Source organism: Penicillium roqueforti (genome assembly GCF_015533775.1).
Source record: "Penicillium roqueforti strain LCP96 04111 chromosome Unknown scaffold_32, whole genome shotgun sequence".
Lineage (NCBI taxonomy): Eukaryota > Fungi > Ascomycota > Eurotiomycetes > Eurotiales > Aspergillaceae > Penicillium > Penicillium roqueforti.
In genome coordinates, this window is record NW_024067596.1 from 133,198 (window position 1) to 145,399 (window position 12,202).

The following is a 12,202-nucleotide window of genomic DNA, read 5'->3' on the forward strand; positions in this document are numbered from 1 at the left end:
TCAAATCAAAAGATCAACTGAACTTTCAGACGGACCCTCGAATATTACTGCTAAATAATACCACAATTACATTCCGAGTGTCGCATTGTCAACATGGCTGGCCCACCAAGGCCTCCATCCACCCTCCCCACCACGAGGAGGTCGGGTTTGCGCCAACCAGTTCGACGAGCGGGTTCGGCAGCCCCAGAACGCCATGCACTACCTGGAGTGTCTACGCCATCAGTGAGGTCCTCTGCGATAAGTGCAGCTCGTGTGGCGAGGAGCCCAGAAAAATCGGGCGCTGCGAATAAGAGGAGGGAGAAAGATTTCGAACGGGAAATCAACGAGGACACAAGCATCCATGTGGTAGTCCGGTGTCGCGGTCGCAGTGATCGCGAGATTAAGGAGAATAACGGTGTAGTCTTGTCAACACCAGAGGGTGTGAAGGGCAAAACCCTCGATCTCTCGATGGGACCGAACGCGGTTTCAAACAAGACATATGCTTTTGACAAGGTCTTCTCCCCGGCTGCCGATCAAGCTACTGTCTACGAGGATGTGGTTGTACCGGTCCTCGACGAGGTTAGTATAGTCGCCGCGACTGAACCCAAAGGACCGCGCTAATTCCTTGCAGATGTTGGCAGGTTACAATTGCACAATCTTCGCTTACGGACAGACTGGAACAGGAAAGACATACACCATGTCAGGAGACATGAATGACACATTGGGCATCCTCTCCGACGACGCAGGAATTATTCCGCGTACGCTTTACGCCCTCTTTCGCAAGCTGGAGGACACAGAAAGCACAGTGAAATGTTCCTTTATCGAACTTTATAATGAAGAACTTCGCGATCTTCTGTCATACGACGATAGCACCAAGCTCAAGATTTTCGAAAATGAGAAGAAGGGAGGACACGGCACCATGGTTCAGGGCATGGAGGAGACTTACATCGACTCTGCGTCCACCGGAATCCGATTACTTCAATCGGGCAGCCATAAACGCCAAGTGGCAGCGACAAAATGCAATGACCTGAGTTCCCGAAGCCATACAGTTTTTACCATCACCGTGCTCACAAATCGCACGACCGAATCTGGGGAGGACTATGTCAGCTCGGGCAAGTTGAACCTGGTTGATCTCGCGGGTAGCGAAAATATCGGACGGAGCGGTGCAGAAAATAAACGGGCGACGGAGGCAGGTCTCATTAACAAGAGTCTACTCACTCTTGGGAGGGTGATCAACGCTCTGGTGGATAAGAGCTCCCACATTCCTTACCGCGAGTCGAAACTTACGAGACTGCTACAAGATTCACTTGGAGGGCAAACAAAAACATGCATCATCGCCACCGTCTCGCCTGCCCGAAGCAACCTAGAGGAGACCATATCTACCCTTGATTATGCCTTTCGAGCCAAGAACATTCGCAACAAACCCCAGATTAATTCTATAATCACCAAAACTAAGCTTCTGCGAGATATCGGGATGGAAATTCAGAAGCTCAAAAGCGAGCTCATTGCCACCCGGCATCGCAATGGTGTCTATATGACGCCTGATGCGTTTGAACAAATGACGATGGAAAGTGAGTCGCGCCGCATCGTCAACGAGGAACAGCGTGCCAAGATCGAGTCGATGGAGGCAAGCCTTCGCCACAAGGTTCAAGAGCTACTTTTGATCACGGGCAACTTCAACTCATTAAAGCATGACAATGAGGAGATTGAGTCCAAACTCAAAGAAACGCGCGATGTGCTCAACGAAACAGAAAGGTTTTGGAAGGATACCCAGGAGAAGCTGGACGAGGAGAAGATTGTGCGGAAGGCTCATCAAAATACGGAAAAGCAACTTCGTCACATTGGTGCCGGCCTGGTGACTACCTTAAATGGAACTATTCAAGACGTGAATGGACTGCACGCGAAACTGGATCGCAAAGATAACCTGGAGACTGATAACCAAAAAACATGGCAGGCTTCAACCGGTGAGGTATCGCATGTCACGGAGCGAGTCGATGCTCGCATGCAGATGTTCCAGACGCAGCATGCGAAGCTGCTCGAGGAGATGTCTAGCAAGATCCACCAATTCGTAGACCATGAACTCGACACTGTGCGGTCTACCCGCTCCCACCTTAAGGATCTTGATGCATCGTTTGACAATGCTGAGGCCGAGGCCAAGAATAACACATCCACTGCCCGGGACAAGATGAATGAAGTTCTCGAGGAGATCAAGGTCCTCCGAGAAGAGGTTAAGTCCAAAGTTGGCGAAGGCCTGAATGGCTTGTCGGCTGCTGCTGCTCGAATCTCCGAAGAGGTCATTGGGGAGTTCTCAGAGTTTCACTCGCAACTTCACTCGTCATACAGCACACTCGGCAAAGACTTCAAGACCATGTTCGAGGGCATGGCAAAGCACATCGATGAACAGAAATCCGAAGTCCACAGACTACGTCTCCAGCTGCAGGCAGCTAACCGTCAGACAGTGGAGGCCAATAGAAAAGCTTCATTCAATCTAGCACAGGTTCTCGAAGAGGAACATGCGAGTGCACAAGTCGAGCGCGAAACTCTTATGTCTCACATCCGGGGACTCCTTGAGGACTCAAGCCTGAAACAGAACAACCGCCTTCAGGGCAAATTTAATACCCTTCGCACCGACATCTCGGCATCAGGCGACTCTCTTGAGCAAGCGACTGCGCAGCACGACAGGCACATTGATGAATGGATTTTCAAGGAGGAGCAGTTTGCCAAGGACATTACTGCATCCAAGGATGAAATCAAAACCAGGATGCAGAATGACTGGGAGGTAAGACCGACTGACATCCTTGGGTTGCGGAATGAAACTAATAGCAGTAGACTTTCGACCAGCGCAACGCCTCAATTCATCGGGCAACGGAATCTGTGCACCAAGAGACTGTGCGCATTGTTGATGCTCAGATGAGCGACATGAGCACACAAATGGAGGCTTTGGATGACTTCGTTGCCAAAGCACGGTCCCAGAATGGCCGCTTCCATGAATCACACCTAGGCAGTTTGAATACCATGGCTAATACGGTCCGAGAGTCACGCTCAAACGTCTATGGGCAACTCAATACGTTCACTGGACGCGTCGAGCAACTCCAGGAGGATGTCGATATGCTTACCAAGAACCTGGAACAAACTACTGCACCCCTACACGCTGAAGTGCGCCAGCCACTTTTGGAAATGCGGTCCAACATCCAGAGCCGCCCCCTGAAAGAGTATGTTCGAACAGGTATAACCCCTCAGAAACGACGCTACGAATACCCTTCGGAAATGCCCCAAACGGAAGCTCACGACGGTCTTCGCACTCGACACCGGACATCCAAGCAGTTTACTGCTCTGCCATTCAGTGAGGGGGGACAACCAGATTCCCCTGCTCCCACTTCGCCACATGCTTCACCGTCCAAGAAATTCGTGTATAATGATACCCCGGAAGAGGTAGGCCACTCTCTTCCATCATTCGCAGCTCCACCATCCAACACTGGCCTTAGGGAAGTCGACTTAAACGTCGCCAGACCGGTTGTGTCTGATGGTGAGGACGTACTACCTCCCATCAAACCAGAAACCCCCGCGTTGGCCACATCCTTGGACCTGGACGAAACGCCAGAAAAGGAAGAGCCAGAACCTTCCCGCAAACGGCGCCGCTCGAACTCAACCAACAATCCCGGGACTAAACTCCCCAAAACCATGCTCTCAAAAAGGATGGCTGGCATGAAGGAGGGTCGCGAAAATATGCCCCCTTCAGCCATCGCCGGTAGTCGAAGGTTCAGAAACCGCACCTCTGATTAGGTGGACTCCATGTTAATTTTTGCTTTTGGTTTTTTCTCCTTTCTTGTCGATTTTTGATACCCGATAGTCGCTTGGCTTTCCACTCTGGGTCGGAGTTTTTGGCTGAGAAAACAGTGTTGGGTTGGACATTCTCTTCTATCTCCTCTTTTGTCTGAGTTCCATAGAAAGGCGACTGTACATGGCGTTTCCGGTTCAACTACATTGATATTCTTATCGGGATGTCAAATTTGATCTTAATATCATACCCGATCTCCTAGTTTGGATTGATTCATCTTGTAGTCAAGATATATTCATAAGGTTTACCGGTTCTAGCCTGTTAATAGACTAGACTTAGTACAACAGCCGATGTTCCGCACAATGCGCCAAAAACAGCAAATATAAAATCATCAAGAATGTTCCCCTTCAACCTTTGCAGCATATGCAGCACTATCCCCCTCGCCCTGGGTAGTCTCTTCAGCTGTGTCTTGAGAGAAAGGATGTTGCACAACTTCTTCTTCGGTATATTCTTCTTTCAAATCCACGGCCTCCGCAGCATCGATAACAACCTGCAACTCGCTCATCCGCTTTGCAAACTGGTCCATCATCTCTTCCAGTGTACGGTCCTTCTCCGTGTTACCTACCTCAATCGGCAGTCCACCTGTGCCACGGATCTTCAGCATCAACCCCTGTCCTGGTGATTCGCCGGAATTGTTATTCTCAAAGGTGGGCGCCGTCGCCACTTCCGTACTGAGAACCTGCCAAGTTGACGAGAAGCTCTGCGCCGCGGTAACGCGATACTGCGGGTGTAACTGCCCCTGATCCTGTGGGAGCACGGAAGGGTTCGCCGGTGACGAGGATATGGACCTTGTACCGCCCCCGCCTTTGCCCGGTGCTAGTTGTTCGGTTATAGGACTAGTTTGCCCTACGTCAGGTGTGTGTGGTGAGGGCTCTATGTCGAGAATGACATAATTATCTCGGATACCTGGAACGGACGGTGGGAGTAGGGTGGACTTGGCTAGGTCCGGGTCGGAGGGATCTTTCATCTCGTCCTGCAGAGTGGGCGATTGGGTCTGCGCGATCTGATCTTTCTTGGAATCGGAAAGAGCTTCTTGCTGCGCGGCCAAGCTACGCAGGGCTGCCTCTGTCACGATCTCGGTGTCATCGTCGGAGAATATGTAGTGGACTGTTGGGTGGTGGTAGTCTGAGGTATGGGCGTCTTCAATCAAGGCGAAGAACGGCTGGAATGTGGGATGAGTCAGATTTTCTTGGCCTTCCTCAGAATGATCTTCGGTCTCATCCAGAGCTTCATCTTGGCAGGGCAAGGCAGTTGTTCCCGGGGGTTGATGAGTTTCGTCTGTTGATGAGCGGCCCTCAGGCAGTTGCCCTCTGGACTGTCGATCACTTGGCCGCGAAGAGGCGGTGCCTGGTCGAAACAGTGCTTCTTTGTGCAGGGACTGCCTAGACGAAGAAGAGGATAGGGGAGGATGATAGGGAGAGTTGTTCAGAGACATCTCCATAGGCCAAGGCTACATCATTCTGGAGAGGAGCTTAGGTTAGGACGAGGTTCTGTATCGCGTGCGGAGAGCTTCTTATCGATAGCGCCACGTGACGATCAGACGAGAGACGACAACGGCCGGACCTTCCGAGGGGATCAAGCGACTTTGATATTGGTACATGTTTCACCCTGAGACGTTAGGATTATTCTGCGTTCTTCATGGTGATTGTATTTATATGGTAGTTGGTAGGCTCCTTGGGGCTTGGGTATTGTATGAGTCGACTAATCTATGGCGCGATCTGCAACAATATATATCGACAAATGGAAGGTCGAATACGAAGTATAAACTCGGTTTAATCGAAGTCGCTCCAACCACGGGATTAATTTGATGCTCAGTTGAGATTGAGGTCCCACCAACTCCTCCAATCTAATTTGGCGCCCAACAAAAATGCAAAGGGGGTATCTTGAATTCGTCCGACAACGCCTTGATAACCATTGATGAGAAGAAGAAAACACAAATTGGGCCGTTATTCCTTGTCCTTCCATTCGAATTCTGGAGACAGTTAGCTCGATATCACAGACAATGCAGAGTAAAGCTTACTTTGTCGGCACATTGGACATAGTCCCTTGGAAGATTCCAGGTCAATCCAGGTCATTAAGCAGTGCTGTTTCCAAAGTGTTGATTAGTCTAGGGATAGCTCATATGCCCACTCCGCAGTCTTACCATATGGAACGCGTGGTTACATCTTCCTTGCACTATAATAATCACCGTGGTCAGTATTCCGTATGGAATTGGGAGTCAAAGGTTCACTCACCAAGTGCGCAGTCATCGCCGGGGAATTTGCAGGTTGGACAGGTGCCATCGAACTGGACACGACAGATGCCACACACCTCGTCCTCGGGGATATTCCAATGCCAAGTAGCGACGGCATTCCATTCTTTAATAGCGACCTTCATTGTGGGGTGGGATAGTGGAGAATCAAGAAAGGTGAAGAGAAGGAAAGCATCGGTCAACACCGCTTATCTCTCCTATCAGCCTCCTATCACATGTCCACTCTCCGCACCTCCACACATGCCGCCATAACACGCAATAGTACTCCTCTTATTGCTCTTCCCTGCTCTTCCGCTTCCTCTTACTCGTGGTTGGTCTGGCTTGCATTTGGATATTTCCCCGAGTCTTTGCTACCTCGTTATGTAAATTGGTCTTTCAAAAAGCTTCTTTCCTCTCCACCATGGCTTTCACTGCCAGATCCTTTGCTTCTGCTCGTCTCTTCCGCCCCAACATGTCGGTCTCCACAGGGCTCCATACTCAGCGCAATGTCTCTTTTTCTTCGTATCTAGTGACCCCAAAGCAGCTGAATGAAGCACTCAAGAAGAATCCCCGGACAAAGATCTCAACTTCCCCGCGCGTGATTCCTCTCTGTGCAGCATGGTTCATGCCGAACGACCCAGAGGGACGCAAGGGAATTGACTCGTTCCGTAACTCGCGCATCCCCCAGGCCCGATTCTTTGACCTTGATGCTATCAAAGATCAAGATTCACCCTACCCACACATGCTTCCCACTTGCGAGACCTTTGCCGAGGCCATGAGCGAATTGGGGATCCGTCGCGACGACTCGGTGGTGGTATACGACACTGCCGAGCTGGGCATATTCAGTGCGCCGCGTGTAGGCTGGACGCTTCGTGTTTTCGGCCATCCCAATGTACATATCCTCAACAACTATCGTCTCTGGATCAAAGACGGTCTTCCGACTGAGAGCGGCGAGCCAGCGGTGGTGGAGAAGTCGAAGTACTCTGTTCCGACGTACGACTCGCGACTAGTGATCTCCTTCCGAGAGATGAAGGAGTTAGCATTTGACTATGGCAAAGAAGGTGCAGAGGAAATAGAGATCCTAGATGCACGCTCCTATGGTCGCTGGGCTGGAACCGATCCAGAGCCGCGCCCTGGCCTCTCTTCGGGCCATATTCCTGGCTCCAAGAGCTTGCCCTTCCAAGAACTCCTCGACCCTGAAACCAAAGCCTATCTCCCCGTTGAAGACTTGCGAAAGGTTTTTGAAGACCACAAGGTGGATCCAAACCAAACAATTATCAGCTCGTGTGGTACTGGCGTGACTGCCTCCATCATTGAGACAGCTCTGAGTGAGGCCGAATATGGCGACCCAAACCTGCGTCGGGTATATGACGGCAGTTGGACGTAAGTATAACAAAGTTTCCCTTGTACTTCAAATGTTGCTACTAGTACTAATATGAACATCAAAACCAGTGAGTGGGCGCAACGAGTGAAGGAATCGGACGGCCTCATCAAGAAGGTGAAGTCATAGGCTGGGATGATGGCTTTGGAACCCTTTCCTTCACAAACATGATCTTTTCTTTCTTTCTCTTCCTATTCTTAGACTGTATCCCTCTTCGATATATAGAAACCCTCACTTCTCTCTTTAAATCCCGTCTTGTTCCTATAACGCGCTTAGTCAGCATATTTCCTTCTCTGCCCATCGCATCATTTCTCAAGGTGCGTTCTTTGACCCCAAGCAGACTGTATTGTTACAAAGATGCTGCAGATGGAAACATCCTGTCAACTGGATTCTCATCGTGAGTGAAAATCATGGCTCTATCAACCGACATCCCACTACTCCCCTTACCCCCCCACATTCCCAGGTCCCTCCATCATCAAACCTCCTTCCTCAGCTCTAGGCCCGTGCTGACCCTGGCCCCGATTTAGTCGCGGTTGTCTACAATTCTAGTCTTGCGATATAGGGTGATCTTTGCCCTGTATCTCCCACTCTTTACCAACATACGAACGAGTACGTTTGGTATCCGCCATGTCGACCGGACGCAAGGTCTTCCGCTGTGCCGTGGACGAGACGGCCCTCTCCACCAATATTAGCGAAATCAAAAAATGGACTACTAATGGGGCTATCGATCTCGTAGTTCCTCTCTACAGTGAGTACCCGAATGTTGAAGAGACTTTGATTGTCTCACTGCAGCGTTTGCCGGTCTAACCATTATCCTCTAATTAGCACTTGAACGACTCCATGCGCTGAAGCGAGCAGGGTCGCAGATCGCCATCAATGCGCGCGAAGCAGTTCGCTTTCTTGACCGGGTCACTTCCGGCAAAGACCACATCGCTGCCGACCGAGTTCTACTCCAGGGCCCCATGGAGCAATACGAGCGCTGGGAGGAGGCCGAGAAATTCTTCCTGCCGGAATTCGAAGAGGAGCCCGAGGTAGTTGACGAGACATACAATGACGAGCCAGCGATCGAAACTAGCGCCCGCGATACTTTGACCAAGAACGAGTCGGATGACCTGTCGCAGATGCTCTTGTCCAAGCTGAACTTCAAGAAGGACCCGGAGACGGTGTCGATCACCTCCGTCGGCACCCCCAGTGGACCTGGATCGCGCACATCCTCTCGCAGTTCCCGTACCAGCCCCGAGTGTGCCCAGCACGGGTCCGGCAATGAAGCAACAAAGAATGACAGGACCAAGAGCAAGTCCTCTAACCACCAGCGTACCATCTCCGGATCCGTCATCCCGACCGCACCGCCCGCTCTGCGCCCATTGCTGAGCGCTCTGCTCTGGCGGTTGCATGCCGGCCCCGATGCCGAGAATTCAGCCAAGACCTGCATTCTTATCTCCAATGACCGTGCGACCCAGGTGTGGGCTCAGAAGTTTGGCATTGGTGTCAAGAACATTCTGCAGCTACGCACCGCTATCCAGTACGAGGAGCGCGAGTACAAAAACCGCTGCAAATACGTCGAGAAAACTCAGGCCCAGCCCGCTGAACCGAAGACTCTGTTGTCCTACGAGGAAGAGAGCGACGAGGATGAGCTAGTTTTCGTCCCCCGCGGTCGTGGAAAAGGAACTACTCGAGGTGCTTCGCGTGGTGGGGGTCAGCGCAAGGCTGCCCCTAAGGCTGCGCCACCTCCTGCTGAGCCTACACCTACCGTGGAAGTTCCTACCAAGCCCATAGACCCCGACTCTTTCAGCCGGTCTCTGGGCGGCGCAACCAAGCCGACCACTATAGACTTGAGTACCCAACAGGGTGTTGCGGGTGCCACCGGTGCTGCCCGTGGTAACGCTGGGGCCTCTCGCCGCTCATCCAATAGTCGCCGTGGTGGATCTTCGCGCGGTGCACGAGGCAATGGTCGTGGCCGGGGTAAGCTCTGGGTTCCTTGATTAGCATGAGCAGAACAGTCTACCTTCAAATCATCTCTTGATGACAGTAGACTGGAGTGTTTTGTGAACCAATGCATCCAGAACTGGACAGGGGTGTCTCTTTTCTCTTTGCTGGACTGCAATAAACCCCCGAATGCGGGGATCTGGATCTGGATCTGTCTTGCTGTGATTGCCTGCAGAGTGCGCTTTTCCCTCTTCCTCTGGCATAAACGATCCCAGAACCCCGGCATGATTCGGATCTCGGACACGAAAAGACACGAATCCCTTGGTGGATTCGACCCGCGGCTGTGATGCGCTGCTTGGATATGTCTACTTCGGAAAACCTGTGCCCCCCCTTTTTCCCCTTTCACCCTTTTCTTAGGAGACGGAGATGGGAGATCGTCAAATTGCGGAGACGTTGAGACGGTTGCTTTCTGTTTTGCGCTGGGAGATGGTATGAAGGTGGATTGTATTTTTTTGTTTTATGATCTACTAGCATCCCAGATTATCCTAGATTATCCCAGTAAATTGCATTATTCTTGATATTTTCCCTTTGGTGTAGTTTCACGGTGATATGGTGTCGATGTATAGACCGCCGCTTTCCCCGCGTGATTGTCCCACGGGACCACCACTTGACTTTCGCCTTCTCCATTCCTCGACTGATTCCACTTCTTAACAACACTTTGACTATCATTACTTGCGACAAGTACAATGTCCTCCGTTCAGCAGTCACTTCCCCCAACCTACGAGCGTCGCAACTCGCTGGAGAAACACCTCCAAACCCGCCCGGAAATGCAGGACCTCAAGAACCGCCACATCCTGCTGGACACCAATGTAGCTCCGTGAGTGCTTCGGGAATAGTCCCATGAGTCTCGTGAGATATGATCGTTAACACAAGGATAGAGCGATTCAATCTGCCCGCCAGGTGCTCGACCGCCAGCGTGCTACTGACAGTCTGAAGAAGAACCTGGAGAAGAGGCCTGAGAAGGACGAGTTGGTTGAGCGTTTGTTTTCCTTTCTTTTTTCCTTCTGATTCGATAGATCATTTCCCATTTCCCTTTTTTTCACTTTCATTTCGTGCCTGAGATTGGTACCTGAGTTCCTCTCAATATACTAACAACCCGCCAAGGTAATATCCTCCCCGCAACCTCCGCTGCCCCAGCGCTGCAGGCCCCTGCCCGTGAACTCGAGAAGCACATGCTGGCCGATAACCTCGAGCATAAGATTCAGAACCGGCCACAGCCCGAAGACCTGATTTCGCAGGGTATTCTCTCCGAGGATGAGAACCCACGCTCGCCCGTCTGATTTGGCCGTCTACAGTCAACATGGCCGTAACTTTGGCTCTTGGTGCTATGGGATATGGGTGACACGATCGTTTTACGAAGGCGTTTTTCTTGCTTTGTTTTTTGCAATTGGAAATGCTTTGTCTTTTCCTTTTACACCCAACCTGTCCCTACAACGGGCTTCTACGGTCTTTACCGTTCTGAACTAGTGATGTCACGGTGACGCACCTGTCGGTACAGCAATGTCAATATGGAATATGCGATTTTCATAAAATGTCGGAGTAAGTTATTAATAGGGGATATTAAGACATCAAGCGGGAGAAGACTTGATTGTCAAGTTCTGTATAGTTCCTGGCATATGAATAGCCATGCAACCCCCCGAACTATAACGGACTACGCTGTCAATCAAAATAAGCCATCGATCATTGCTGGATACTTCATGATACGTAGTTTCCTAGTAGGATGCCACCTCCATCGCGCCCGACAGATCAGGCGTCCACCCACTCGGCCTCTCACTCCCACGAACGACAATCCCATACGCCGCCCGCTCAACCTTTTCCACACTGTTCTGCATCACATCCAGCTTCTTCGCCATATCCCGGAACATGTAATGCCGCTGTGGCACACTGAGCGCCTCAAATCCTGCGCGCATAGCACGTAGATCAACCACGATGCCACCCTGGGACGCAGCGACCGGCGATTTCTCGCTTTCGTTTGTTGTGTTCTTGGTCACTTGGGTAGCAGTTGTATTCCCGGAGCTCAGAGATAGAACCGCGAAGCGCATCATCTCTCCCGTGAGATCAAACAGGCCCAGTAGGTAGTCTTCTTCTGAAATGAGTATTTGTGGTGGGACGCGGGCGGAGCACTCGGCGTGCGTGATTAGCGTTTCCGTGCGTAGGTAGTGGTCGAAGGAGATGGCTTCGATGAATTCCTGGATTCCAGGGCTGATTTGGCGCTGGTATCGCCAGCCATTTATCCCTAATTGTTCGGGGACGACAGCTTCGAACAGTGCCTGGATTTGGTCGAAGCGGGTTTGGTTTTCTTGGGCGATTTTAGGTGGGATGGGTTGGTTCGTTGCGCGGACTCGTTGAAGGGCGAAGATGCTAAAAGAATCCTAGTTAGTGGTGCTCTTCTTGAGCTGGAAGTGGAGGCATACATCTTCTTGCTCAAGGCGGTAATGTCGCGGCTTTTCTTGATGATACGCTCGCGGCGGTCATGGTGCTCGTCCAGCTCGTCGCGGAAGTTCTCAAAGATTGACAGGATTGAAGGAGCTGACTCTGCTTCTGCCATGATTGTATCTTTAGGATGCAGCTCAAGTGGCTGGCCTTCCCAGTCGCGTTTGGTACCCATTGGCAAAAAGTTGGAGGTTGTTAAGTTCAGATCTCCCCAGGGCCGATAAGATATGAGATGATCGTCTCTTAGTCGTTGTCTAATATGTACTACATCGTACATCTATTGATATTCATGAGAATTATGCCTGGTATTTGAAGTGCTTCTGCCCCTTATAATCATATTGCCCACTGCTATATA

At 51.1% G+C, this 12,202-nt stretch overlaps 7 protein-coding genes across 7 annotated transcripts; 4 read left to right on the forward strand and 3 right to left on the reverse strand.

Moving 5' to 3' along the window:
• Window positions 1–93: 93 nt before the first annotated feature.
• On the forward strand, window positions 94–3,762 carry LCP9604111_8399 (putative kinesin family protein (BimC); the record flags this gene model as incomplete). The annotated part of the gene is made up of 3 exons (XM_039076537.1): window positions 94–558; window positions 611–2,758; window positions 2,809–3,762. 3 exons carry the CDS (start codon window positions 94–96, stop codon window positions 3,760–3,762), a joined length of 3,567 nt encoding a protein of 1,188 aa, XP_038925605.1.
• A 386-nt stretch (window positions 3,763–4,148) lies between these two features.
• On the reverse strand, window positions 4,149–5,252 carry LCP9604111_8400 (uncharacterized protein; the record flags this gene model as incomplete). The annotated part of the gene is made up of 1 exon (XM_039076540.1): window positions 4,149–5,252. One exon carries the CDS (start codon window positions 5,250–5,252, stop codon window positions 4,149–4,151), a length of 1,104 nt encoding a protein of 367 aa, XP_038925606.1.
• Window positions 5,253–5,763: 511 nt separating this feature from the next.
• LCP9604111_8401 (anaphase promoting complex subunit 11) lies at window positions 5,764–6,193 on the reverse strand (the record flags this gene model as incomplete). Its single annotated transcript, XM_039076541.1, has 4 exons — window positions 5,764–5,789; window positions 5,838–5,901; window positions 5,961–5,992; window positions 6,052–6,193. 4 exons carry the CDS (start codon window positions 6,191–6,193, stop codon window positions 5,764–5,766), a joined length of 264 nt encoding a protein of 87 aa, XP_038925607.1.
• Window positions 6,194–6,468: 275 nt separating this feature from the next.
• LCP9604111_8402 (sulfurtransferase) lies at window positions 6,469–7,557 on the forward strand (the record flags this gene model as incomplete). The annotated part of the gene is made up of 2 exons (XM_039076542.1): window positions 6,469–7,430; window positions 7,500–7,557. 2 exons carry the CDS (start codon window positions 6,469–6,471, stop codon window positions 7,555–7,557), a joined length of 1,020 nt encoding a protein of 339 aa, XP_038925608.1.
• A 498-nt stretch (window positions 7,558–8,055) lies between these two features.
• LCP9604111_8403 (uncharacterized protein) lies at window positions 8,056–9,410 on the forward strand (the record flags this gene model as incomplete). Its single annotated transcript, XM_039076543.1, has 2 exons — window positions 8,056–8,176; window positions 8,254–9,410. The coding sequence occupies 2 exons, from the start codon at window positions 8,056–8,058 to the stop codon at window positions 9,408–9,410; spliced, it is 1,278 nt and encodes a 425-aa protein (XP_038925609.1).
• A 690-nt stretch (window positions 9,411–10,100) lies between these two features.
• On the forward strand, window positions 10,101–10,694 carry LCP9604111_8404 (RPEL repeat-containing protein; the record flags this gene model as incomplete). The annotated part of the gene is made up of 3 exons (XM_039076544.1): window positions 10,101–10,231; window positions 10,293–10,393; window positions 10,519–10,694. The coding sequence occupies 3 exons, from the start codon at window positions 10,101–10,103 to the stop codon at window positions 10,692–10,694; spliced, it is 408 nt and encodes a 135-aa protein (XP_038925610.1).
• Window positions 10,695–11,126: 432 nt separating this feature from the next.
• Window positions 11,127–12,022, reverse strand: LCP9604111_8405 (translin family protein; the record flags this gene model as incomplete). Its single annotated transcript, XM_039076545.1, has 2 exons — window positions 11,127–11,775; window positions 11,829–12,022. The coding sequence occupies 2 exons, from the start codon at window positions 12,020–12,022 to the stop codon at window positions 11,127–11,129; spliced, it is 843 nt and encodes a 280-aa protein (XP_038925611.1).
• Between the last annotated feature and the right edge of the window lie 180 nt (window positions 12,023–12,202).